The sequence below is a fragment of the Dendrobates tinctorius genome, unplaced genomic scaffold (assembly GCF_039654945.1).
Source record: "Dendrobates tinctorius isolate UK_male_01 unplaced genomic scaffold, ASM3965494v1 ptg000282l, whole genome shotgun sequence".
Classification (NCBI taxonomy): domain Eukaryota; kingdom Metazoa; phylum Chordata; class Amphibia; order Anura; family Dendrobatidae; genus Dendrobates; species Dendrobates tinctorius.
This window is the reverse complement of record NW_027361949.1, coordinates 1,882,463-1,910,020: the sequence shown is the minus strand read 5'-3', so window position 1 is coordinate 1,910,020 and position 27,558 is coordinate 1,882,463. Positions and strand designations below refer to the sequence as shown.

The following is a 27,558-nucleotide window of genomic DNA, read 5'->3' as shown; positions in this document are numbered from 1 at the left end:
TATTATTATTAGTAGTAGTATTATTATTATTATACATTTATATAGCGCCATTTATTCCATGGCGCTTTACATGTGAAAAGGGGAAATATAGACAAGTATAATAAACATGTGTAAGACAAGGGACACACAAGTACAGAAGGAGAGAGGACCCTGCCTGCGAGGGCTCACAGTCTACAGGGATGGGTGAGGATACACTAGTAGAGGGTAGAGCTGGTTGTGCGGCGGTTCAGTAGACCGAGGATAATTGCAGGCTGTAGGCTTGTCGGAACAGATGGGTCTTCAGGTTCTTCTTGAAGGTTTCTGTTGGTGAGAGTCTGATGTGTTGCTGCAGAGAGTTCCAGAGTATGGGGGAAGCACGGGAGAAGTCTTGTATGCGGTTGCGGGAAGAAAAGATGAGGGGGGGGGAGTAGAGAAGGAGATCTTGAGAGGATCGAAGGTTGCGTGCAGGTAAGTACCGGGAGACTATGTCACAGATGTATGGAGGAGACAGGTTGTGGATGGCTTTGTATGTCATGGTTAGGGATTTGAACTGGAGCCTCTGGACAATAGGAAGCCAGTGAAGGGCCTGGCATAGGGGGGAGGCTGGGGAATAGCGGGGAGACAGGTGGATTAGTCGGGCAGCAGCATGTAGGATGGACTGGCGTAGTGCCAGAGTGCTAGAGGGGAGGCCAGAGAGTAGGAGGTTGCAGTAGTCGAGGCAGGAGATGATAAGGGCGTGCACTAGTGTTTTTGTGGTTTCATGGTTAAGGAATGCGTGGATCCGGGAAATATTTTTGAGTTTGAGGCGGCAGGAGGAGGCAAGGGCTTGGATATGTGGCTTGAAAGAGAGGGCAGAGTCGAGGATCACCCCGAGGCACCTAACATGCGAGACTGGGGAAAGTGAGCAGCCATTGACATTGATGGATAGGTCTGGTGGAGGCGTAGAGTGAGATGGGGGAAAGATGATAAATTCTGTTTTGTCCATGTTCAGTTTGAGAAAGCGAGCAGAAAAGAAGGCTGAGATAGCAGACAGACATTGTGGAATTTTGGTCAGTAAGGAGGTGAGGTGAGGTGAGGTCCAGATAGGTAGAGCTGCGTGTCATCGGCGTAGAGGTGATACTGCAAACCGTGGGATTCTATGAGCTGTCCCAGGCCAAAGGTGTAGATGGAGAAGAGTAGGGGTCCTAGAACTGGGCCTTGGGGTTCACCGACAGACAGGGGGCGAGGTGAGGAGGTGGTGTGTGAGATGGAGACACTAAATGTTTGGTCTGTTAGGTATGATGAGATCCAGGATAGGGCCAAGTCTGTGATGCCAAGAGATGAGAGAATGTGTAGCAGGAGGGAATGGTCCACGGTGTTGAAGGCAGAAGACAGGTCCAGGAGAAGGAGGACAGAGTAGTGTCGCTTGCTCTTGGCGGTTAGTAGGTCGTTAGTGACTTTAGTTAGGGCAGTTTCAGTTGAGTGATGCGGTCGGAAGCTAGATTGTAACCGGTCAAAGAGGGAACAGGAGGAGAGGTGGGAGGACAGTTCAAGATATACATGCTGTTACAGTAGTTTTGAGGCGTAAGGGAGAAGAGATATTGGGCGATAGACACAGAGGATGGGTCAAGGGAGGGCTTTTGAGGATGGGTCTGATTGAGGCATGTTTGAAGGATGAGGGAAAGACACCATTTGTAAGTGAAAGGGTGAAGGTGTGTTAGAGTTGGGATGAAGACTGTGGCCAAGTTAGGGATGAGGTGGGACGGGAGCGGGTCAAGCGCACAAGTGGTGAGGTGTGATCTTGACAGGAGGGTGGAGAGCTGATCTTCTGTCATGGTGGAGAAGCTGGCTTTGGAAGAACAGGGCTGAGCGGCTAAGAGGGGCATTGGGGGCTGTGGGTCAAAGCTTTCTCTGATCGTATCGATCTTCTGCTTAAAGAAGGAGGCAAAGTCTTCAGCAGAAATGAGAGGAGAGGGAGGAGGTGCTGTGGGACGGAGTAGAGAATTGAAAGTGTTGAAGAGCTGTTTAGGGTTGTGAAACAAGTGAGGATATGAGAGATGCGAAGTAAGTTTGTTTTGCGGCAGAGAGCGTGTACTTGAAGCTGATGAGGGACTGCTTGTATTCGCTGAAGTGCTCAGTAGAATGGGTTCTCTTCCATCTCTGCTCAGCGGCCCTGGAAACCCGTCTCAGTTCTTTGGTCAGGCTGGTCAGCCAGGGCTGCCTGTTGATTGTACGAGTTTTGCTCTGCGTGAGGGGGGTAACCGAATCAAGTGTTGCTGTTATTGTGGTGTTATAAAAGGTGGCAGCGTCTGTGTCATGAAGGGAAGTTATGTCTGTGAGAGGGAGAAGGGACTCAGAGAGTGATTGTAGCTTGAGGTGTTTGAGATTTCTGCGAGTGTGAGCAAGTTTGTGGAGTGGTGGTTGCGCCGTCGGAGAGGAGAGGGAAGAGAATGTCAGTAGGTTGTGGTAAGACGGGGAGGGGTGAGTTAGTGAGGGAACAGAGACGGGTGAAGATAAGGTCCAGCGTGTGACCATCTTTCTGAGTGGATGCAGAGGACCACTGAGTGAGGCCAAAGAAGGCAGTCAGTGATAAAAGTTTAGAGGCAGCTGAGGTGGAAGTGTCAATGGGGATGTTGAAATCGCCTATGATGATGGTGGGGATGTCAGCAGAGAGGAAATGGAGCAGCCAGGTGGTGAAGTGGTCGAGAAAGGTGGAGATGGCTAGTTTTGATGGGTGGTAGATGACAGCCAGTTGGAGGGGGAATAGATGCAGACAGAGTGCACCGCGAACGAGGGAAGAGTAGCGGAGGGTGGAAGTTGAATTGGGGTAAAGGAGTAGGTCTCAGACAGGAGCAAGCCAACTCCTCCACCACGTTTGTTGCTGGGGCGAGGCATGTGAGAGAGATGGAATCCGCCATAGGAAAGCGCAGCTGGAGAGGCTGTGTCAGAAGGAGTGAGCCAGGTTTCAGTGATGGCAAGGAAGGAGAGTTTGTTGGTGATAAAGAGGTCATGGATAAACGGCAGCTTGTTGCAGAGCGTGCGTTCCATAAGGCTCCAGGTAAGAGGATCGGGGGAGTGGGGGCAGAATGAAAAGGTATGAGGTTATCATGATTGCAAAAACGTGTAGAGGATCGTGGCAGGATGTTAGAAATGAGTGGGGATGTGTTGGGGAGGACCAGGATTTCGGGGATACGTCGCCAGCAATGAGTAGTAGCAGGTAGAGCGTTAGAAGGTGGGAGCAGGATAGGACATGATGTGGCCGTGTATGTCTGGAGAAAAAGGTTTGTATGTGGAAGAACAGTTCTGAGGAGAAGGTTAGGTGGCTGGGGAGGATGGAGGGGGAAATGACTAGTTCCTTACTAACCTTCTCCTCAGAACTGTTCACGTACACTTCACAAACTAGTATTCATTTCAAAGTGTCTCAAAGCCACCGGACAGTAACTGGCTCCTGCAGGAGGAATCATTCTCTCCCCCACATACTGAATAAATGGGGTCCCTGTTATATAACTGTTGTTTTTGCCAACCATCCACCATTTCGCAATTGTTACATAATATTACGGAAATTGTCTATATTTGTCTATTTCCTCTTTTATGATCCTATAAAAGAAGTACCCATCTTAATAAAGGAGAGAGATTAACTGGAAAGACAAGCCTCCTGTGTCTTTTTCTTTCGTCTCCATTCCTAGGATCCTAGGTAAGAGAAGCTCTAAATGAGCTTTACCCGAGGTTGGTGATTAGAGAAAAAAATCCCGGCGCTGACACTAGGTGGGGGGATTACAGGAGATCGGACAAAATAGAGAAGTATGGGGGTGAAAGTGAGAAGAAACCTAAACATTGTAGTGGTTATCTATTCTGTTACCTTATAGTCAAATTCCAGTCCAATTCTAGTCTAATTCAGAGTAGCATAATTTGAAATCTGTAATTTGAAATCTGTAATTTGAAATAGTCAGACTGCGTCTGGGCAGACGCATGGCTCTGAGTATATCTGCAACTAAGAGGGGTCAGCTGTGAAAGGGGATGTGGGCGTGATTGCCCAGACCACATGTGCAGAGTTAACCAAAAGTGCTAAAAATCAGGGGAGGGATGGCTTACTCGGAGGTAAGCATGGAGGACTGAAAAGGAAAGAAATACATTATGGATATAAAAGGTAGGACCTTCAATGCGTACCAGTGATAGTACAAGAAATTCACAGAAGACACTCAGGAGCTGGTGAAAGCTGGTGACATTCAATGCGTACCTGTGGGAAGAGGAAAAACAACTTTATTAGATGATGACGACGATGATGATGATGATGATAATATTGCAGGGGTGATGAGTGGCCAAATGCATTCTAGAATTCTAGTCTAATTCAGAGTAGCATAATTAGAAATCTGTAATTTGAAATATGGAATTTGAAATGGGTAGACTGCGTCTGGGCAGACCCATGGCTCTGAGTATATAAATATACACTATAAATGTATTTTGTTCTTTATTTTGTTCTAGAAATCTTCTACCCCTGGACTTTACTGCATCTCATTACCAGGAGGACGGATCTCGGGTTACAGAAACACCGGGACATCTGGTAACTATATCACATACTGTATATCTGTAAAATAATGTGTGCCATGGGCAGAAATAATATAAAAGCAATTGTTTATAATACACCAGAAGTATCTCTAAATAGAATTATATTCTTGGGCAGTATTATAGTAGTTCTATTCTTGTATATAGGGGGCAGTGTTATAGTAGTTATATTCTTGTACATAGCGGCAGTATTATAGTCGTTATATTCTTGTACATAGGGAGCAGTATTATAGTATTATATTCTTGTACATAGGAGCAGTATTATAGTAGTTATATTCTTGTACATAGGAGCAGTATTATAGTAGTTATATTCTTGTACATAGGAGCAGTATTATAGTAGTTATATTCTTGTATATAGGAGCAGTATTATAGTAGTTATATTCTTGTACATAGGAGCAGTATTATAGTAGTTATATTCTTGTATATAGGAGCAGTATTATAGTAGATATATTCTTGTACATAGGGGGCAGTATTATAGTATTATATTCTTGTACATAGGAGCAGTATTATAGTAGTTATATTCTTGTACATAGGAGCAGTATTATAGTAGTTATATTCTTGTACATAGGGGCAGTATTATAGTAGTTATATTCTTGTACATAGGGGGCAGTATTATAGTAGTTATCATAGAATCATAGAATCGTAGAGTTGGAAGGGACCTCCTGGGCCATCTGGTCCAACCCCCTGCTCAAAGCAGGATTCGCTAAATCATCCCAGTCAGATGTCTGTCCAGCCTCTGTTTGAAGACTTCCATTGAAGGAGAACTCACCACTTTTCGTGGCGGGCAGCCTGTTCCACTCATTGATCACTCTAACTGTCAAAAAGTTTTTTCTAATATCTAATCTGTGTCTCCTCCCATTCAGTTTAATCCCACTGCCTCTAGTCTTTCCTTGTGCAAATGAGAATAAAGTTGATCCTTCTACAATGTGACAGCCCTTTAGATAGTTGTAGACAGCAATTAAGTCTCCTCTCAGTCTTCTCTTTTGCAAACTAAACATTCCCAAATCCTGCAACCTTTCCTCATAAGACAGGGTTTGCAGACCCTTATATTCTTGTACATACAGTAGGGGGCTGTATTATAGTAGTTATATTCTTTTACATAGGGGGCAGTATTATAGGAGTTATATTCTTGTACATAGGGGCAGTATTATAGTAGTTATATTCTTGTATATAGGGAGCAGTATTATAGTAGTTATATTCTTGTATATAGGGAGCAGTATTACAGTAGTTATATTCTTGTACATAGGAGCAGTATTATAGTAGTTATATTCTTGTACATACAGTAGGGGGCTGTATTATAGTAGTTATATTCTTTTACATAGGGGGCAGTATTATAGTAGTTATATTCTTGTACATAAGGGGTAGTATTATAGTAGTTATATTCTTGTACATACAGTAGGGGGCTGTATTATAGTAGTTATATTCTTTTACATAGGGGGCAGTATTATAGGAGTTATACTCTTGTACATAGGGGCAGTATTATAGTAGTTATATTCTTGTATATAGGGGGCAGTATTATAGTAGTTATATTCTTTTACATAGGGGGCAGTATTATAGTAGTTATATTCTTGTACATAGGAGCAGTAGTATAGTAGTTATATTCTTGTACATAGGGGCAGTATTATAGTAGTTATATTCTTGTACATGGTGGCAGTATTATATTAATTATATTCTTGTACATAGGAGCAGTATTATAGTAGTTATATTCTTGTATATAGGGGGCAGTGTTATAGTAGTTATATTCTTGTACATAGGAGCAGTATTATAGTAGTTATATTCTTGTACATAGCGGCAGTATTATAGTCGTTATATTCTTGTACATAGGAGCAGTATTATAGTAGTTATATTCTTGTACATAGGAGCAGTATTATAGTAGTTATATTCTTGTACATAGGAGCAGCATTATAGTAGTTATATTCTTGTACATAGGGGCAGTATTATAGTAGTTATATTCTTGTACATAGGAGCAGTATTATAGTAGTTATATTCTTGTACATAGGGGCAGTATTATAGTAGTTATATTCTTGTACATAGGAGCAGTATTATAGTAGTTATATTCTTGTACATAGGAGCAGTAGTATAGTAGTTATATTCTTGTACATAGGGGCAGTATTATAGTAGTTATATTCTTGTACATGGTGGCAGTATTATATTAATTATATTCTTGTACATAGGAGCAGTATTATAGTAGTTATATTCTTGTATATAGGGGGCAGTGTTATAGTAGTTATATTCTTGTACATAGGAGCAGTATTATAGTAGTTATATTCTTGTACATAGCGGCAGTATTATAGTCGTTATATTCTTGTACATAGGAGCAGTATTATAGTAGTTATATTCTTGTACATAGGAGCAGTATTATAGTAGTTATATTCTTGTACATAGGAGCAGCATTATAGTAGTTATATTCTTGTACATAGGGGCAGTATTATAGTAGTTATATTCTTGTACATAGGAGCAGTATTATAGTAGTTATATTCTTGTACATAGGGGCAGTATTATAGTAGTTATATTCTTGTACATAGGAGCAGTATTATAGTAGTTATATTCTTGTACATAGAGGCAGTATTATAGTAGTTATATTCTTGTACATAGGGGGCAGTATTATAGTAGTTATATTCTTGTACATAGGAGCAGCATTATAGTAGTTATATTCTTGTACATAGGGGCAGTATTAGTTATATTCTTGTTGTGACGAACAGCCCACCGCCGTTCGTCTACTTACGGGCGACGACTAACGGGGGTCCCGCTGCCACCAAAACGCGACGGACAGCGGGACCCCCGTTAGTCGTCGCCCGTAAGTAGACGAACGGCGGTGGGCTGTTCGTCACATATTGGTGGCAGCGGTGGGATAACTAAGATAAGCCCCACTGCGCCTGTGATAGCCGTGTGCCGGCATTGTGTCACGCCCCTCCGTCCGCTGATACACCGGTGTCAGTGGTGGGATCGTGACATAGTGGTGACACAGGGTCCGCTGTCCGTCGCGTTTTGGTGGCAGCGGGACCCCCGTTAGTCGTCGCCCGTAAGTGGACGAACGCGGTGGGCTGTTCGTCACATATTGGTGGCAGCGGTGGGATAATCCTAGAGCATTAGTGATTTGGTTTGAGCAATCATTCCTCTCACTAAAGACCTGCACGGTTCCTGCGGGAATCCTGCATCATAGGTTTTGGAGAACAGACTCAGTGGTTACTAGTCCTGAGACATTAGTGTGTACTTGCAAGTATCCCCCTCCCGTTTCTTCGTTTTTCTTTTTCTATCTTTTATTTGGCAACCATGGCGGCGATGACAGTGGAGTGGTATCAGAAGCAGAAAAAGGACACCCTTGCTGGGTTATGCACGTACCGAGGCATAGACGCCGCAGGAGGAACCAAAGATCAAATGATCGCGGCTCTAGTGCAGCTGGACAACGGCCAGAATCCAGCGAGCGCAGAAGTTGGCCCAAGTTGCCATGGGGCTGCAGCAGAGGCTCCACTCCTGAGCGCTGGCCCCACATTCAACCAGAACGGGGTGGACCCCTATCTGCAAATGGCCTTGGACGAACTCCCCGCCGAAGACAGGGATGGGCGGGTGAGGCTGATCCAGCAATATCGGCAGGAGGCCCAAGCCGAACGTGAGCGCCAAGCTGAGGCTGAGAGGGTCGAGCGTCAAGCCCAGGCTGAGAGAGCTGAGCGCCATGCAGAAGCTCAGAGGGCCCATGAGCTGGAGATGCTCCAGCGGGGGTGGAATGCCCCCACAGCCCGAAGCCGTGAGCCCAGCAGCGTCCAGACTCCTAAACCCCGGCCAGAGCATTTTCCCGTGATGGAAAAGGATGGGGACTTGGACACGTTCCTGCGAGCCTTTGAGAAAGCCTGCAGACAGTACCAGCTGCCTAGAGACCAATGGGCAAGGTACTTGACCCCCGGGCTAAAAGGCAAAGCCCTGGAGGCATTTGCTTCTCTTCCGCCAGAAGCCGATGACGACTATGACGCCATAAAGCAGGCGCTGATCGCCAAATACCGGCTGACACCTGAGGTATACCGAAAGAAGTTCCGACACCTCCAACGTGGCCCACACGATAGCTACAGTGATGTGGTGCAAGGACTCAGGACCCACTTTGACCAGTGGATCCATGGACTGTCCGTTGAAACCTTTGAGCAGCTACGGGACCTGATGATCAAAGACCAGTTCCTGCATCTCTGCCCAGCTGAGGTCCGACAGTTCATCCTGGACCGCGAACCAACGAACGCGGACAAAGCGGCGCAGATCGCCGACAACCACGAGGCCAACCGGAAGCCCGAGACGCGGAGGCCAGTCACCACCAGCTGGAAAGGGGGTAAGCCAGCAACCAACCCCAATGCCCCAGCTGGCCGTCCCTCCGGAGGCCCTGTCCCTGTTGCCAACAACAGGCCGGCTACTGACAGTCGCCTGTGTCACCACTGCCAGCGGCCTGGTCACTTCTTTTACGCCTGTCCGAACAGGCCGAAGAACCCCCCAGCCAAGGCCCCCGGGCCCAACGCCTCTGTTCTTTTGGTGGGAGGTGTGGTTGGGAGGGCTGACGACAACGTTCAACCTGTTCAGGTGGGGGCCCGTCTTGCTACAGGCCTCAAGGACACCGGGGCTGAACGAACCCTCATCCGTCCTGGACTGGCGGCCCCTGAAGAGTTTGTTGAGGGGAAAACCCTGACTGTCACCGGGATTGGAGGCACCCGTTGTCCCTTGCCAGTGGCACGAGTTTATCTCGATTGGGGTGCCGGGAGCGGGTTGAGGGAGGTGGGAGTGTCTGAAAATTTGCCCACTGATGTTTTATTGGGGACTGACTTGGGGAGGATGGTTGCATACTATGTCCCTGACACCCTTCCCCAAACTGATAATAAGGGTAACGTTAACCCTGATGATGTTGATGATGGGAAACTGAATGTGTTACCTGCTAATGCCTTGATGAGTAATGATGCAACTAACAACCATTCTTTCCCAAGGTATGATGCTGATGTGATTGTACCAAAGCAAACTGATAACCATTCTTTTCCTAGGAATGATGATGTTGATGTATCTGTGCCGACTGAACCCGTTAACCCTTTCTTTGAAACGGTAGATGTGTCCACAGGTACCGAGGTGCTCAGCCCCGTCACTCTGCGGAGTGAGACGGCTGAGGAACCCCTGGCAGGAGCAAGCAACGGTGCTCAAGAGAATGGGGAGGTGCATGGGGACCATGAGGAAGGTAATGCCATGCAGCTGACCAGTGCCACCGAGGAAGGTAACTGGCCCATAAGTAGCACTGCTCCTGAAGTGTTGGGGGTGGATGGGGAGGTAGAGCCCAGGGCAGCACCAGCTGGTGGGTCTGCAGAAATCCCCAGGGAGACAGCATACATAGCAGCTGTCACACGCAGTCAGAGTGCCCAGATCGCAGGTAACGCACTGTCTTCTGGACCCTCTGCTGCTACAGGAGAGACTGAACCAGAGGTGAACCCAGAGCCGGTTCCAGAGGGTCCCAGTAAAGGAGGTACCCTGACGTCACTTCTGACAGCCTCCAGCATGGAGTTCCAGGCTGCTCTGCACTCAGATGCCAGCCTGGAGAAATTGAGAGGTCTCGCTGAGACGCCCACCTCCAAGTCTGATAAGGAGAGGGTGTTCTGGGAACGAGGAAGGTTGTACCGGGAGACAGTACCCGGAGATCCTAAAAAGGAGTGGTTGAGGGAAAGACAGCTGGTCGTCCCCTATCAGTTCAGAACTGAGTTGTTGCGGATTGCCCATGAGATTCCACTCGCTGGACACTTGGGGATCAGCAAAACAAAGGCACGGCTGTCTCAACACTTCTATTGGCCCAAGATGGGGACAGATGTAACACACTACTGCCGCTCCTGTGCCACCTGTCAAAAAGTGGGTAAGGCGGGGCCTGCTCTTAAGGCTCCCCTTATTCCTTTGCCGGTGATAGAGGAGCCTTTCCAGAGAATCGCGGTGGACATTGTAGGACCGCTGTCCGTCCCCAGCAGCTCCGGAAAGCGATACATTCTCACCGTGGTAGACTACGCTACCCGGTACCCAGAGGCAGTAGCTCTGTCTTCAACCAGGGCAGATAAGGTGGCTGACGCACTGGTGACCATCTTTTCAAGGGTAGGATTTCCCAGGGAGATGCTTACCGATCAAGGGCCCCAATTCATGTCTCGCCTAATGGAGGCTCTCTGTGAGAAAATGCAGGTGACGCACCTGGTATCGAGTCCGTATCACCCACAGACTAATGGTTTGTGTGAACGCTTCAACGGTACCCTCAAACAGATGCTCCGCATACTGGTTGAGACCCAAGGGCGCGACTGGGAGCGGTACCTCCCACACCTGCTGTTCGCTTACAGAGAAGTTCCGCAGGCCTCGACCGGGTTCTCCCCCTTCGAGCTCCTGTATGGCAGGCGAGTCCGGGGACCCCTTGGGTTGATAAGAGAATCCTGGGAAGATGAGCCAAACCCCACAGAAGTGTCCATCGTGGATTATGTCATGCGCTTCCGTGACAAGATGCAGACCTTGACGCAGTTGGTGCATGACAACATGACGCAGGCTCAGGCTGACCAGAAGCACTGGTACGACCAGAACGCCCGGGAGCGGACCTACCAGGTGGGTCAAAAGGTGTGGGCGCTGGTCCCTGTACCAACGGATAAGCTTCAGGCAGCCTGGGAAGGCCCGTACGTCGTCCACCAACAGCTCAACCCGGTCACCTACGTGGTCACGCTTGACCATGCTCGGGGTAGGCGCAAGGCCTTTCACGTCAACATGCTGAAGGCGCACTATGAACGTGAAGCTTGCGTCCTACCGGTCTGCAATCTGCCAGAGGATGGGGAGGAAGATTCCCTCCTGGACATGCTGGCCCAGGCCAAGGCCAATGGGTCCATTGAGGACATGGAGATAAGTGGTTCGCTCACCGTGTCCCAGCGGTTGCAGTTGATGGCCACCCTGGAACTCTTCCGGCCCGTGTTCACCAACCGTCCTGGGAGGACGGAGTTAGCGGTTCATGAGGTGGACACCGGGAATCATGCCCCATTACGGCGAACACCTTATCGGATCTCTGAAACGGTGCAACAAGTCATGCGCCAAGAGGTCGATGAGATGTTAAGGCTGGGAGTGATTCGACGGTCAAAAGGTGCGTGGGCTTCACCTGTAGTCCTCGTGCCTAAAAAGGATCGAACCACCCGGTTCTGCGTGGACTACAGGGGGCTCAACGCCATCACAACCTCTGATGCCCACCCGATGCCGCGCATCGAGGATCTGCTCGAGCGGTTGACAAACGCCAACTACATATCCATCATGGATTTGAGTCGGGGATACTGGCAGATTCCCCTGAGCCCTGAGGCGCAGGAGAAATCCGCCTTTATCACCCCCTTTGGACTGTACGAGTCCACGGTCATGCCCTTCGGCATGAAGAATGCCCCTGCCACTTTCCAGCGGATGGTCAACCACCTGCTTCGGGGACTGGAGGAGTACGCAGTGGCGTACTTAGACGATATTGCCGTCTTCAGTTCCACCTGGGAGGAACACCTTCAGCACCTCCAGGAGGTGCTCAAGCGTCTTCACCAGGCAGGCCTGACCATCAAGCCGGGGAAGTGCCAGATAGGCATGCGCGAGGTCCACTACCTGGGGCACCGGGTAGGCGGGGGTTCCATGAGTCCGGAGCCAGAAAAAGTGGACGCAATTGTGTCCTGGCCCACCCCCAGGACCAAGAAACAGGTGAAGTCCTTCTTGGGCACTGCAGGGTACTATAGGCGGTTCGTACAGGACTATAGCGCCCTTGCCAAACCCTTGACTGACCTCACCAAGCAGAGGCTACCCCAAACAGTCAACTGGACAGATGACTGTGAGGCGGCTTTCCAAGCTTTGAAAGCAGCCCTGTGCAACTCTCCAGTGTTGAGAGCAGTCGACAGCAGTCGCCCGTTTCTGGTACAGACCGACGCCAGCGAGTTTGGCCTCGGTGCTGTGCTTAGCCAGGTCGACTCGGGGAACCAAGAGCACCCCGTGTTGTACCTGAGCCGGAAACTTCTGCCGAGGGAAGTGGCATACTCGACCATCGAGAAGGAGTGTCTGGCCATGGTGTGGGCACTGCAACGTTTGCAGCCCTACCTGTACGGGCGCGCCTTCACGGTGGTAACCGACCACAACCCTCTGAGCTGGTTGCACACAGTGTCCGGAACCAATGGAAGATTGCTCCGCTGGAGCCTTGCCCTTCAACAGTACGATTTTACTGTAAAACACAGGAAGGGCAGCGAAAACGGCAATGCCGATGGGTTGTCCCGCCGGGGCGAACCCGCTGAGGTGCGCATGGCCGATTACCGAGAGGTAATGCCTCCTTAGCGCCCTCTTAAGGGGGGAGGTGTGATGTACAATGTCTGTGAGGTATGGGGTTTTGTCTACAAAATATGATGTTTTCTGTTGTAACTTTCCAGAAAAATCCAGCCCTCTATGCCAATGCAGGCTGTCAGCTCATGCAGCACCTTCCCCCCTCCTCTTTTCGCCCATGGCTCACTCACACACTGACCAGTGCCCCCCTGCCTGGGCTAGCTCTGAAACCTTAAACCAACTTCCTCTCGAAGAGCAGGGGGAAGGGATCCCTTTGTTCGGAAAAACACAGGCTGTATGCCGGTATATGGGAAACATAAAAGTCATATTACGAAAACCATACCCCCTAGAGATATGAAAATCATATTTTTGTAACCTGAGCGGTCCCAGCTTCGAGACCGCGTATGTTTCGAAGTTCTACCCTGTCCAGAACATGAGATATGATTTGCGCCCAAATGGACGGTCATATCGCATAGATGTTTGATGTTTTCTTGATGGGCTCATTACGCTGGGAAACATGATACCACTGATGAGTCCATACCAGCTTCTCCCATAAAGTTATAGCTAATCTAAGTTTTGTAGCCAAAACATAACTTGGATAAGAGAGGTGGGATCAACCCAGAATGCACCTCTCCGTGATGTCACATAGGAAAGTCTATAAGGCATTTCCTGGGCAAACCAGCTCAGAACAGCTGCAGAGTCCGTGCTGACAAGAACTCCAGATGAATGGAGACGTGTGGCTCCTCCTCCCTTAAAGCCGCATGGTCTGCCTAAGGAACAATATGGAACTGTGAGTGTAATCTCTTTGTTTTCTCCACTTTTATTTTATACCTGTACTGTACATATTTTATGTCTCAATTTTATAGCAACTTTTATCTGTAATCACTGTCCTCTTTCGGAAAATAAATGAAATTATTTAGATCTGTCTCCATGCTCTAAGAATCGAACTATACGCCTTTGATAGATAATCGCTACTAATTCAAGGGGTTTGCCACGGACCCTCTTAATTTAACACTGTGAATTAAGTAACCGTGACTGGTGGCAGCGCGTTGTGTACGGCTATTACGGCTTGCTGGCAGTCTAGAAGGGTCTTATATTGCTGAGTAAGGGGCTTCAGCCACAGCATTGATAATTCCCTTACTGCAGAAGCCTAATTGCCGGTTCACAACAGGCAGCCCGTCCGGCGACTAATTATCCTAGGTGCAGTTCCCTGACTGACCTGAGGGTAAGGGGGGCGCCGGAGAGCTGCGAGTTCCAAAGTGGAACTGAGAAAGTGGGATATACATAAATCCCCGCAGTACTTGGAAGATTGATAGCAGTGGTGGGGCATCCAAATTAAACTCCCCCTGCGGCAAATTGTAGAGCGAGATTAGCTTGCTGGATATTTTTGGTCACATGGTGCCAGTGTTGGGATAACTAAGATAAGCCCCACTGCGCCTGTGATAGCCGTGTGCCGGCATTGTGTCACGCCCCTCCGTCCGCTGATACACCGGTGTCAGTGGTGGGATCGTGACATAGTGGTGACACAGGGTCCGCTGTCCGTCGCGTTTTGGTGGCAGCGGGACCCCCGTTAGTCGTCGCCCGTAAGTGGACGAACGCGGTGGGCTGTTCGTCACACTTGTACATAGGAGCAGTATTATAGTAGTTATATTCTTGTACATAGGGGCAGTATTATAGTAGTTATATTCTTGTACATACAGTAGGGGCTGTATTATAGTAGTTATATTCTTGTAGATAGGGGCAGTATTATAGTAGTTATATTCTTGTACATAGGGGGCAGTATTATAGTAGTTATATTCTTGTACATACAGTAGGGGCTGTATTATAGTAGTTATATTCTTGTATATAGGGGCAGTATTATAGTAGTTATATTCTTGTACATAGGGGGCAGTATTATAGGAGTTATATTCTTGTACATAGGGGCAGTATTATAGTAGTTATATTCTTGTATATAGGGAGCAGTATTATAGTAGTTATATTCTTGTATATAGGGAGCAGTATTATAGTAGTTATATTCTTGTATATAGGGAGCAGTATTATAGTAGTTATATTCTTGTACATAGGAGCAGTATTATAGTAGTTATATTCTTGTACATACAGTAGGGGGCTGTATTATAGTAGTTATATTCTTTTACATAGGGGGCTGTATTATAGTAGTTATATTGTTTTACATAGGGGGCAGTATTATAGTAGTTATATTCTTGTACATAGGAGCAGTATTATAGTAGTTATATTCTTGTATATAGAGGCAGTATTATAGTAGTTATATTCTTGTACATAGGGGGCAGTATTATAGTAGTTATATTCTTGTACATAGGGGCAGTATTATAGTAGTTATATTCTTGTACATAGGGGCAGTATTATAGTAGTTATATTCTTGTACATAGGAGCAGTATTATAGTAGTTATATTCTTGTACATAGGAGCGGTATTATAGTAGTTATATTCTTGTACATAGGAGCGGTATTATAGTAGTTATATTCTTGTACATAGGGGGCAGTATTATAGTAGTTATATTCTTGTATATAGAGGCAGTATTATAGTAGTTATATTCTTGTACATAGGGGGCAGTATTATAGTAGTTATATTCTTGTACATAGGGGCAGTATTATAGTAGTTATATTCTTGTACATAGGGGCAGTATTATAGTAGTTATATTCTTGTACATAGGAGCAGTATTATAGTAGTTATATTCTTGTACATAGGAGCGGTATTATAGTAGTTATATTCTTGTACATAGGGGGCAGTATTATAGAAGTTATATTCTTGTACATAGGAGCAGTATTATAGTAGTTATATTCTTGTACATAGGGGGCAGTATTATAGTAGTTATATTCTTGTATATAGGGGCAGTATTATAGTAGTTATATTCTTGTATATAGGGGCAGTATTATAGTAGTTATATTCTTGTATATAGGGGCAGTATTATAGTAGTTATATTCTTGTATATAGGGGCAGTATTATAGTAGCTATATTCTTGTACATAGGGGGCAGTATTATAGTAGTTATATTCTTGTATATAGGGGCAGTATTATAGTAGTTATATTCTTGTATATAGGGGCAGTATTATAGTAGTTATATTCTTGTATATAGGAGCAGTATTATAGTAGTTATATTCTTGTACATAGGGGGCAGTATTATAGTAGTTATATTCTTGTATATAGGGGCAGTATTATAGTAGTTATATTCTTGTATATAGGAGCAGTATTATAGTAGTTATATTCTTGTACATAGGAGCAGTATTATAGTAGTTATATTTCTGTACATGGGGCAATTTTTATTGTATAAAACCCACAAATACAATTAAAATAAACAGAATTCTTCCTTAATACAAAACATAAATTCTCATGAATGCATCAGACAATAATTATAGAACTAAATTAATACATTAGGAATAAAGGTAACTTAGAGTTCACTCCGGTGGAAGGAAGAATATGAAATAAACACTTTTAGTAACACGATCATGTTATTATCCCACAGACACATTCCTCCATAGTTTCTCATTACTCTGACTTTTCTTTATCTCTAACGCTCTTATCCATCTGAGCTCGGACAGTATCTTTGTGGCTGCGGTGACGGGATGGAAGGGCTCGCTGTGGAGGGACACTCGGGTTCTCATGTGCCAGTGGTAATACTTAATGGTGGTAATGATCAGGTACATTGTCCCCCTGTCGATGTTACCGTCAGTGGATGGGACTCCATAGATAATGTCAGGGTAATTCAGGGACAGCAGTCTGGGGATTTTCAGCTTGGTCGATACTTCCGTCCATATTTCCCTACTTCCCCAGCAATCACAAATAAAATGCTCCATGGTTTCCTCTTGCTGACAACCAAGGGGACAGTTCCGATCCAAAACACTTAAATATTTTAAGTTCCCCCTCACAAAGAGCTTCCCATGTAGCGACAGCCAAGCAATGTCAAAAAACTTTGCTGGAAGTCGCCTCCCATTGAGGAATCGGAGACTGTCCTGAAGAGTCTTGGTGGCACAATCCCTTAGGGCCAGTGGAGAGTAGAAGAAAGTCCTACATATATGAGCACACAGATCTTTCCTCGTATTACTCTCAATGTAGGACTTCTCCAGTCCCCACTTCCTGACACACTTCAGACCATATTCCAGATACTGGGGGAGGTGGTCACCTGTCCATCTCCTCCTCTTGAGACTGCCGCCTCGCACCCAAGATTCCGCAAAAGGCAATATCCAATACCTGATACTATTCGCCCACAGGGAGCTACTGTTTGAATCCATGCTCCCAAAATTTACTTTCAGAAACAAGGAGTCAAAGAAAACCCTTGGATTCAACATATCCAGCCCGCCCTCACTCCGCCGTAGGTACGTTATTCCCCTCTTTATCAGGTTCATCCTGTTCCCCCACAAGAGCTGGAAGAACAGGCTGAGGAGCCTCGCCGAGAAGGATTCTGGCAAAGGAAAAACGACAGAGACATACAAGAAGACGGGGACCAGGTAAGTCTTCAACATAGCAACCCTTTCTCTGTAAGTCAGCCTCCAGTTCTTCCATCGCTGAACCTTTGCATTTCCGGTCTCCAATTTTTCCTCCCAATTTAGGCTGGCATTATCTTCCCTCCCAAATTTAACCCCTAAGATCTTAATATGGGTGGAGGCCTTAACAAACTGCGGCAGATCAAATTCTGGGTCAGATTGCAATGTCCACAGAGCTTGACTCTTCTCAAGGTTGACCAGACACCCGGAGGCCTCTGAGTAACTTCTGATGGCCGCAGACAACATCTGCACCTCATGAGGATTAGATATCACCAGCGTCACATCATCCGCGTAGGCAACCACCTTCAGAGGCAAGCAGTGGGGGACCGGCACCCCCCAAAAGTTACACTCCTGCAGTGACCTCAAAAACGGGTCTATGGCAAAAATATACAGGAGTGGACTCAGCGGGCAGCCCTGTCTCACCCCCGCCTCAACTCCAAAAGTGCCACCCTGCCAACCATTAATCAGAGGAAAGCTCACCGCCTCTCTGTACAACGTCTTCAGCCAATCCACAAATTGTCCTGGAATACCATACTTTGACAAAGTGGCCCACAGATAATCATGATCAACTCTGTCAAAGGCTTTAGCCTGGTCCAGACTGACAACATATCTCCCACACCGCAGAGCTTTACATCTCTCAAACATCTCCCGTGTCGAGATGACTTCTCCAGAGATGTTCCGCCCTTTTACCGTGCCAAACTGAGGGCCTACCAACAGTGCCGAGGACAAACAGACTAACCTAGAAAACAGGATCTTTGCCAGAATCTTCCTGTCAACATTCAAGAGGGCAATTGGCCTCCAGTTCTTGATGTCGCTCGGCTCCTTACCTTTAGACAGCAGAATTAATGAGGTCACTCTCATGGATGGGGGCATCAGGTGATTTTCTAGACAATTTTTGTAAACATTCACAAGAATTGGAGCCAGGAGGTCTCTGAATTTCTTATAAAATTCTGCTGTTATACCATCCGGACCTGGTGCCTTCTTCAGATGTAACTTATCAATGGCCTCCTTAACCTCCTCCACCGTTAATTCTGCTGTCAAAGGAGAAAGGTCCAGATCATTAGTATCAGGCACTGGAGTTGCCTCCAAGAACTGAGTCATTTTATGTTTATCCAAAGCCTTCCTCTGAAACAAGTCAGTATAATAAGATTTCACAACCCCCAGGATACCCTCCCGAGATTCCTGCAATACACCCTGGGAGTCAATGAGACCTGTGACCAATTTATTGGCCACCTGCTCCCGGCAATTCTCAAAGGGATCAGGTGCCCCTAAGACCCCATAATCCCGTTCAAGAACCAAGGAGGTATACCTGCTGTACTGATACTGCCTTATCTCAGATTTCAGCCGGTCGATCTTCTCTTTGTTACCCCCGCCCTCCGAATACAGAGACTCCAATTCTTTGCGCAGCCTTAGGTACTGGCTATACTTACTCCTGCCTTTCTTAACTGACAGTCTCTTCAAGAGGTATCTGATATCATCCTTGACGTCCTCCCACCAGTCGGCCATGTTGTCATAGAAGTCCACTCTCTGTAGATGACCCTGCAAAAGAGAGTGGACACAACTCTGGACAGAGACATCATTGAGGAGGCTAGAATTGAGTCTCCATAACCCCCTACCAACATCAGCTCGCTTAGTGGCCCCTAGGCAGAAATATAGGGCAAGATGGTCTGAGTATGGGACGACTCTCTCACTCATGGCACCAATGACTTCCATGGGACTTACAAAAGCCAGATCTATTCTACTGCCTCTATTGGAGCAGGAATAGGTTAATTTTGGCTTTCGTCCTCCCCGTTTAAAGACGTCCCCTAATCCGGCCTGCAGGACTGTTATTCAAGATCCTACCATCCCTCGTCACGGTTCTACCTGAGGAGCTGTCACCAGATGTCAGTATGGCATTAAAGTCCCCCACCATTATCACTGGAAGAGAGGTGAACAGATAAGGCTTGACATCATTAAATAACTGTATCCGGTCAGTCACCGTCTGTGGCCCATAGATGTTAATAAGCCAGAGTCGCCTCCCATGGACAGTGACTTCCAGGACCAGACACCGTCCCATAACCACCTCCGTCATCCTATGTACTGTCACATCCCTGGTGTTAAACAGAATGGCGACCCCGGCGTACGACTCCACAGCCAGTGACCAAAAAGAGGGACCAGACCGCCATTCCCTCTCAGCCTCCCTCATGAGCCCCTGAGTTGTCAGCTGTGTCTCCTGCAGAAAGATGACATCTGCGTCCAGGTATCGGAGATGGTCATAGACAGCGTGCCTCGTCCTCCTCACCTTAATGCTGTTCACATTACTGGATGTTACTTTTAATGAGAAGTCTGCCATCACAATACCGCAACAGAGGAGCAGAGATGTAAAAGCCGCCATCATAAGTCTGGGTCACAGATGTTCTGACTACCACCGGTCTCCATGTCAGACTGTATCTCAGTGTCAGCAAGTACGGGCTTCCGTTTTGTAGGGGGATGGTCCGCTACGTCCCTGTCATACTCAGTCTCTATTCTTTTTATCTCTTCCTCCAAGTCCCCATCAGACTCAGACAAAACATCAAACTTATTGGACACGACCATCACATCTGCCGAACTCTGGACTTTTTTCCTGCCACCCTGGCTAGTGACATACTCCTCCTCAGGTTTACGGGAGGCCTTGTCCTTTTTTTTCCTTTTTACCTGATTACAGACACTTTCTTCAGCTAGAGATGGTGATACTGAAGTGGTGGCTACATGTGGCTGCTGGACCTGAGGGACGACCTCCATGCTCCCCTCTGTACCAAGCTGCTCTGATGTTACCTGAGCGGACCCCTGGTGGACCTCTGACCTGGTCAGTATTGTCCCTGACATTAAAGCCTCCTCCTCCTGAGCCTCTGTCCCTGTCACTAACTCCTCATCAGGAAGGAGCTTGCATATATTGTGCCAGGCATCTGGACAGTCCCTGTGAGGGTGGCCGATCTCCCCACAGAGACTGCACTTGATGTTCTGGCAATCTGCCGCTAAGTGGCCGACTTCCCCGCACAGGCTGCACTTTACCACGGTACAGGTGTTTGCCAGGTGACCCACTTTACCACACTTAAAACACTTTCGTGGCTGCCCAGGGTAGAAGCAAACCCCCTTCTCCCTCCCGATAAAGGAGTTGGGTAAGTGAGCCGTGATGTTGTTGTGCTGGTGCAATTTCACCAGCACCTTCCATCCACCGGTCCATATACCGTCCTCATCCCTGTTTTTGGTGAGGTCGGAGACAAGGTCACAATGCCTCCGGAGCCACACCACAATGTCCTGCGGGGGAACAGCCTCATTCCAAAAGATGATGTTAACCGTGGCGGTATCTGGCTTAGATATTGGAATGAAGCTAAACTTATTCCAGCCATCAGCGTCCCTGAACTTGGGGAAATTGGCCCAGAATCTGTCCAGATCAGACATAAGCTTAAAGCTGATATCATAGCCCTGTCTGTCTGGCAGATTGATGACCGCCAAGATATTAACCGGCGCAAACCCCATCTGGCGGCACAGAAGCTCCCTGACTACCAGCCTCCTGTCCGGCAGGTCCTCCTTGGCACCTATGTGCCTGAACCGCACCACATTCCTCCTTTTGAAAGCCTGCCCGGTGTAATTGGCGCCGGAGGTAAAGGACGGAGCGCCGCGGCTCCAAACATTACTGGGAGGGACCTGTGGGGCCACACTGGGCTGACTGACAGGGCGAGGGTCTGCAGCGGAGGGGCCTGTTGCACCTTGTGTGCTGGAAACCAAAGGGGGGAAATCACAGACATTTTGCACATTATTATCATCATCATCAATCTCAATAGCGTCATCAGGATGCGCAATGTCCACCACAGTCTCTGTACCCCCTTCAGCCCCCAACCCCACATGAACAGTATCAATATCCCCAGAATTAGTGCTCTCCTGGGCTCCAACAGTAGATGCAGTCTCATGTCCACTGTCTTGCTGTTGTGCTGGGCATGCTGGGACTTGTGGTACCGCTGGGATCTGAGCCTCTTGCTCCTGCTTGGGGTCTGCCGCAGGTAGTTGCAGCTGCTGGTGTAGCATCTGACCCTCCTTAAAACAGAAGCTAGCAGGCTGCAGCACCGGCCGTACCTGCTGCCGGGTCCCCCCTGGGACAATGTCTGTGCGGGAACCAGCACAGTCCTGCATGCAGGACCTAAACCACTCCTGGTTCCTATATGTCTCTGCCAGGGGCCCCATCCTCGCCAGCACACAGTCCATGTCCCGCACCACAGTCGCCAGCTCTACCCCCAGTGCATTCAGGCTCTGGTCATATACAGAGTGATCCCCAGGATTAGCAGCCTTCAACTTGTAAATGCAGTCTATTTCCATTTGCAGAAGATTCCTCTGCTGCTGCAACTCACCCATCCTCCTGACCAGTCCTGGTATCTCCTCTGCCAGCTGTAGCTCTGGGGCTCGCGGCGGCTCCTTCTGGGGTCTTGCTTTAGGGGTTGACACATTAGTTTTTAATGTCGCTGGTTTTGTGGCTCCAGCCTCCGCAACACTTTTACCACTGCCACCAACCTGCAATCTCGTGCGTCCAGAGCTCGCCATGCTGGTCACCACATGTCCCAGCTGAAGGTTCTCCTGGAGTGTTTGCTTCTCCAGAGATGTCCGTCTCTGTCTGCCTGGAGTGAGCTGCACACCTGAAGCTGGTGATGGACTCTGCCTCACCTTCTGTGCAGCCACCTGCCCTCCAGCACTCAGGTTCTCAGCAGAAGATGCCTTCTGGGATTTCCTTCCAGGCTCTGGACACTGTTTGCCTTGACTGGCCGACTGTTTAACAGAAACATCCTTGCACACAGACAAAGCTTTCTCTTGTTTCTTTCCCGTACTGAGCTTCAACACAGGATCTTTCTCCATGCTGCTGGGACTTCCATTCTGAGGTTTAATTTCCCCAGAGGCAACCCTGGGATTTCCATCCACATGAGAAGGTTGGGAGTTTCCTCCCAGTGTAGGCCTGGAAGCCAGGGCCTTGCTTGGGGTGCTTCCCCGCCCAGGGTGGCCCCTCCCTGGGCTTCCTCCAGACATGAGGAGAACCACAGACACACAACCTCACAGCTAGGAGGCAGTATTATAGTAGTTACATTCTTGTACATAGGGGGCAGTATTATAGTAGTTATATTCTTGTATATAGGGGGCAGTATTATAGTAGTTATATTCTTGTACATAGGGGCAGTATTATAGTAGTTATAATCTTGTACATAGGAGCAGTATTATAGTAGTTATATTCTTGTATATAGGGAGCAGTATTATAGTAGTTATATTCTTGTACATAGGAGCAGTATTATAGTATATTCTTGTATATAGGGAGCAGTATTATAGTAGTTATATTCTTGTACATAGGAGCAGTATTATAGTAGTTATATTCTTGTATATAGGAGCAGTATTATAGTAGTTATATTCTTGTACATATGAGCAGTATTATAGTAGTTATATTCTTGTATATAGGGGCAGTATTATAGTAGTTATATTCTTGTACATTGGAGCAGTATTATAGTAGTTATATTCTTGTACATAGGAGCAGTATTATAGTAGTTATATTCTTGTATATAGGGAGCAGTATTATAGTAGTTATATTCTTGTACATAGGAGCAGTATTATAGTAGTTATATTCTTGTATATAGGAGCAGTATTATAGTAGTTATATTCTTGTATATAGGAGCAGTATTATAGTAGTTATATTCTTGTACATAGGAGCAGTATTATAGTAGTTATATTCTTGTACATAGGAGCAGTATTATAGTAGTTATATTCTTGTATATAGGGAGCAGTATTATAGTAGTTATATTCTTGTACATAGGAGCAGTATTATAGTAGTTATATTCTTGTACATAGGAGCAGTATTATAGTAGTTATATTCTTGTACATAGTAGCAGTATTATAGTAGTTATATTCTTGTACATAGGAGCAGTATTATAGTAGTTTATTCTTGTATATAGGGAGCAGTATTATAGTAGTTATATTCTTATACATAGGAGCAGTATTATAGTAGTTATATTCTTGTACATAGGGAGCAGTATTATAGTAGTTATATTCTTGTATATAGGGAGCAGTATTATAGTAGTTATATTCTTGTACATAGGAGCAGTATTATAGTAGTTATATTCTTGTACATAGGAGCAGTATTATAGTAGTTATATTCTTGTACATAGTAGCAGTATTATAGTAGTTATATTCTTGTACATAGGAGCAGTATTATAGTAGTTTATTCTTGTATATAGGGAGCAGTATTATAGTAGTTATATTCTTATACATAGGAGCAGTATTATAGTAGTTATATTCTTGTACATAGGAGCAGTATTATAGTAGTTATATTCTTGTATATAGGGAGCAGTATTATAGTAGTGATATTCATGTACATAGGAGCAGTATTATAGTAGTTATATTCTTGTACATAGAAACGGTATTATAGTAGTGATATTCTTGTATATAGGAGCAGTATTATAGTAGTTATATTCTTGTATATAGGGGCAGTATTATAGTAGTTATATTCTTGCACATAGGGGGCAGTATTATAGTAGTTATATTCTTGTACATAGGAGCAGTATTATAGTAGTTATAATCTTGTACATAGGAGCAGTATTATAGTAGTTATATTCTTGTACATAGGAGCAGTATTATAGTAGTTATATTCTTGTACATAAGAGCAGTATTATAGTAGTTATATTCTTGTACATAGGAGCAGTATTATAGTAGTTATATTCTTGTACATAGGAGCAGTATTATAGTAGTTATATTCTTGTATATAGGGAGCAGTATTATAGTAGTTATATTCTTTTACATAGGAGCGGTATTATAGTAGTTATATTCTTGTACATAGGAGCGGTATTATAGTAGTGATATTCTTGTACATAGGAGCAGTATTATAGTAGTTATATTCTTGTATATAGGGGGCAGTATTATAGTAGTTATATTCTTGTACATAGGAGCAGTATTATAGTAGTTATATTCTTGCACATAGGGGGCAGTATTATAGTAGTTATATTCTTGTACATAGGAGCAGTATTATAGTAGTTATATTCTTGTACATAGGAGCAGTATTATAGTAGTTATATTCTTGTACATAGGAGCAGTATTATAGTAGTTATATTCTTGTACATAGGAGCAGTATTATAGTAGTTATATTCTTGTACATAGGAGCAGTATTATAGTAGTTATATTCTTGTACATAGGAGCAGTATTATAGTAGTTATATTCTTGTACATAGGAGCAGTATTATAGTAGTTATATTCTTGTATATAGGGGCAGTATTATAGTAGTTATATTCTTGTATATAGGGGCAGTATTATAGTAGTTATATTCTTGTACATAGGGGCAGTAGTATAGTAGTTATATTCTTGTACATAGGAGCGGTATTATAGTAGTTATATTCTTGTACATAGAGGCAGTATTATAGTAGTTATATTCTTGTATATAGGGGGCAGTATTATAGTAGTTATATTCTTGTACATAGGAGCAGTATTATAGTAATAGTAGTGATATTCTTGTACATAGGAGCAGTATTATAGTAGTGATATTCTTGAACATAGTGGGCAGTATTATAGTAGTTATATTCTTGTACATAGGGGGCAGTATTATAGTAGTTATATTCTTGTACATAGAGGCAGTATTATAGTAGTTATATTCTTGTATATAGGGGGCAGTATTATAGTAGTTATATTCTTGCACATAGGAGCGGTATTATAGTAGTTATATTCTTGTACATAGAGGCAGTATTATAGTAGTTATATTCTTGTATATAGGGGGCAGTATTATAGTAGTTATATTCTTGTATATAGGGGGCAGTATTATAGTAGTTATATTCTTGTACATAGGGGGCAGTATTATAGTAGTTATATTCTTGTACATAGGGGGCAGTATTATAGTAGTTATATTCTTGTACATAGGGGGCAGTATTATAGTAGTTATATTCTTGTACATAGGAGCGGTATTATAGTAGTTATATTCTTGTACATAGGGGGCAGTATTATAGTAGTTATATTCTTGTACATAGGGGGCAGTATTATAGTAGTTATATTCTTGTACATAGGAGGCAGTATTATAGTAGTTATATTCTTGTACATAGGGGGCAGTATTATAGTAGTTATATTCTTGTACATAGGAGCGGTATTATAGTAGTTATATTCTTGTACATAGAGGCAGTATTATAGTAGTCCATTTTTCCTCATCCCTGCTTTCTCTTTTTCCTGCCCTCCCTCCTTCCATCTCTCCTGTCCTCATCTTGCTCCCACTATTTCTTTTGTCCTCACTCCTGCTTTCTCTTCTCTCCTAATGTCTCTACTGTCCTATTACTTCTGCTGTCTCTTCTGTCCTCACTCCTGCTCTCTCCAGCTTTGTCTCGTCTCATCTCCCTCTTTACAGCTGCCTCTTCTCTCTTCATACATCACTGCTGCTACCTCTTCTGTCCTGCTCATCCCACACAAGCCTCATTTCTGTAAATAAGAGGCGCTGTCTGACTCTGTGTCTTTTGCCAGGTTCACTGCTGTTATACGGGATCAGTGGAGGGAATCACTGGATCTGTGGCCTCAGTCTGCACTTGTCATGGTCTCAGGTGAGAATTTACATAATATCCCAGATAGGGATGTTCATGCAGGTTTACACAGCCACCAATAGAGGGAGCCCAGTACATACAGATTTATACAGCTACCACTAGAGGGAACTCACTACATACAGATTTATACAGCTACCACTAGGGGGAGCTCTCTACATACAGATGTATACAACTAACACTAGAGGGAACTCACCACATACAGATTTATACAGTCACCACTATTGGGAGTGCACTATGTACAGATTTATACAGCCACCACTAGAGGGAACTCGCTACATACAGATTTATACAGCCACCACTAGAGGGAGCTCACTGCATACAGATTTATACAGCCACCAATAGGGGGAGCTCACTACATACAGATTTATACAGCCACCACTAGGGGTAGCTCACTGCATACAGATTTATACAGCCACCACTAGGGGTAGCTCACTGCATACAGATTTATACAGCCACCACTAGGGGGAGCTCACTACATACAGATTTATACAGCCACCACTATTGGGAGATCATTACATACAGATTTATACAGCCACCACTAGAGGGAACTCGCTACATACAGATTTATAAAGCCACCACTAGAGGGAGCTCACTGCATACAGATTTATACAGCCACCAATAGGGGGAGCTCACTACATACAGATTTATACAGCCACCACTAGGGGTAGCTCACTGCATACAGATTTATACAGCCGCCACTAGGAGGAGCTCACTACATACAGATTTATACAGCCACCACTAGAGGAAGTTAATAACATACAGATTTAGGCTGGTTTCACATGGCGTTGCGGGCAATGCGCTGACGGCATCCGTTACACAGCAGCACTAACGTGTTAACGCCGCCATTGCCTGCAATGACAGTAGCGCTTCCTAGCGCATGCCAAAATCGGGGATGCATTGGGACTAGCTCAAAGCGAACGGACGCGTTCGCTGTGCATAGACTTGTATGGGTTAACGCATGGTAACGAGCTGCTACCATGCATTAGCGCATACATTAGCGCTATGGTCACAAATGATGTAAAAAATGACATCTGCGTTAGGGGTATCCGTTTAACGGATGCTCAGCAATGTGAGCCTAGCCTTATACAGATCCCCTGTTTTGAGTTCCCCCAAGTGGCAATATATATATATATATATATATATATATATATATATATATATATATGTATTTCTTACAGCGGCTATATAACTATTGGAGATGAGACATACAGCATTGATCCTGTCTCGTCAAGATCATCAGACCTCGTCATTACTGCTCTTCACAACGAGCGGCAGGTGGCTGACTCCCACAAGCGTCCGCAGCGCTCGCTACAGTCCATCAGCAGAGAGGTACGGCATGTGGCGGATGAGGCACTGGGCGGAGGCCCTCTGGGTTACGTACCCTTAGTATTAGAAGCCCTGATCTCCATGTCTGATGCTCGTGTCGTAGGGTCAGCGACAGATCTACAACATTGAGCTGTTCCTGGTGGCTGATCAGAAGGAGGTAAGCCATCTCCACCGCTGGAGCCGAGTCTAGGGACTAGTGCAATTACGGATTTTCTGGTGATTGTCTCTGCGGCTGCATATTATTAATGTCCTCGTTCTGTAGTATCAGCGCCATGGAGCAGACCTAGAGAAGACCAGACACCATCTTATCTCGGTGGCTCACCACCTAAACCAGGTACAGCAGGGGTCTCCCATGTAACAGACCT

General features: G+C 45.6%; 1 protein-coding gene across 1 annotated transcript in view; it reads left to right on the top strand.

The window, feature by feature from the left end:
- Positions 1–27,558, top strand: part of LOC141072634 (disintegrin and metalloproteinase domain-containing protein 12-like) — a 66,859-nt gene that overhangs the window by 27,937 nt on the left and 11,364 nt on the right. Inside the window, exons 4-8 of the mRNA XM_073559930.1 lie at positions 4,441–4,519; positions 25,791–25,867; positions 27,046–27,196; positions 27,297–27,350; positions 27,456–27,527. Of these exons, the coding sequence (XP_073416031.1) occupies positions 4,441–4,519; positions 25,791–25,867; positions 27,046–27,196; positions 27,297–27,350; positions 27,456–27,527 (433 nt within the window). The remainder of the gene's footprint in view (positions 1–4,440; positions 4,520–25,790; positions 25,868–27,045; positions 27,197–27,296; positions 27,351–27,455; positions 27,528–27,558) is intronic.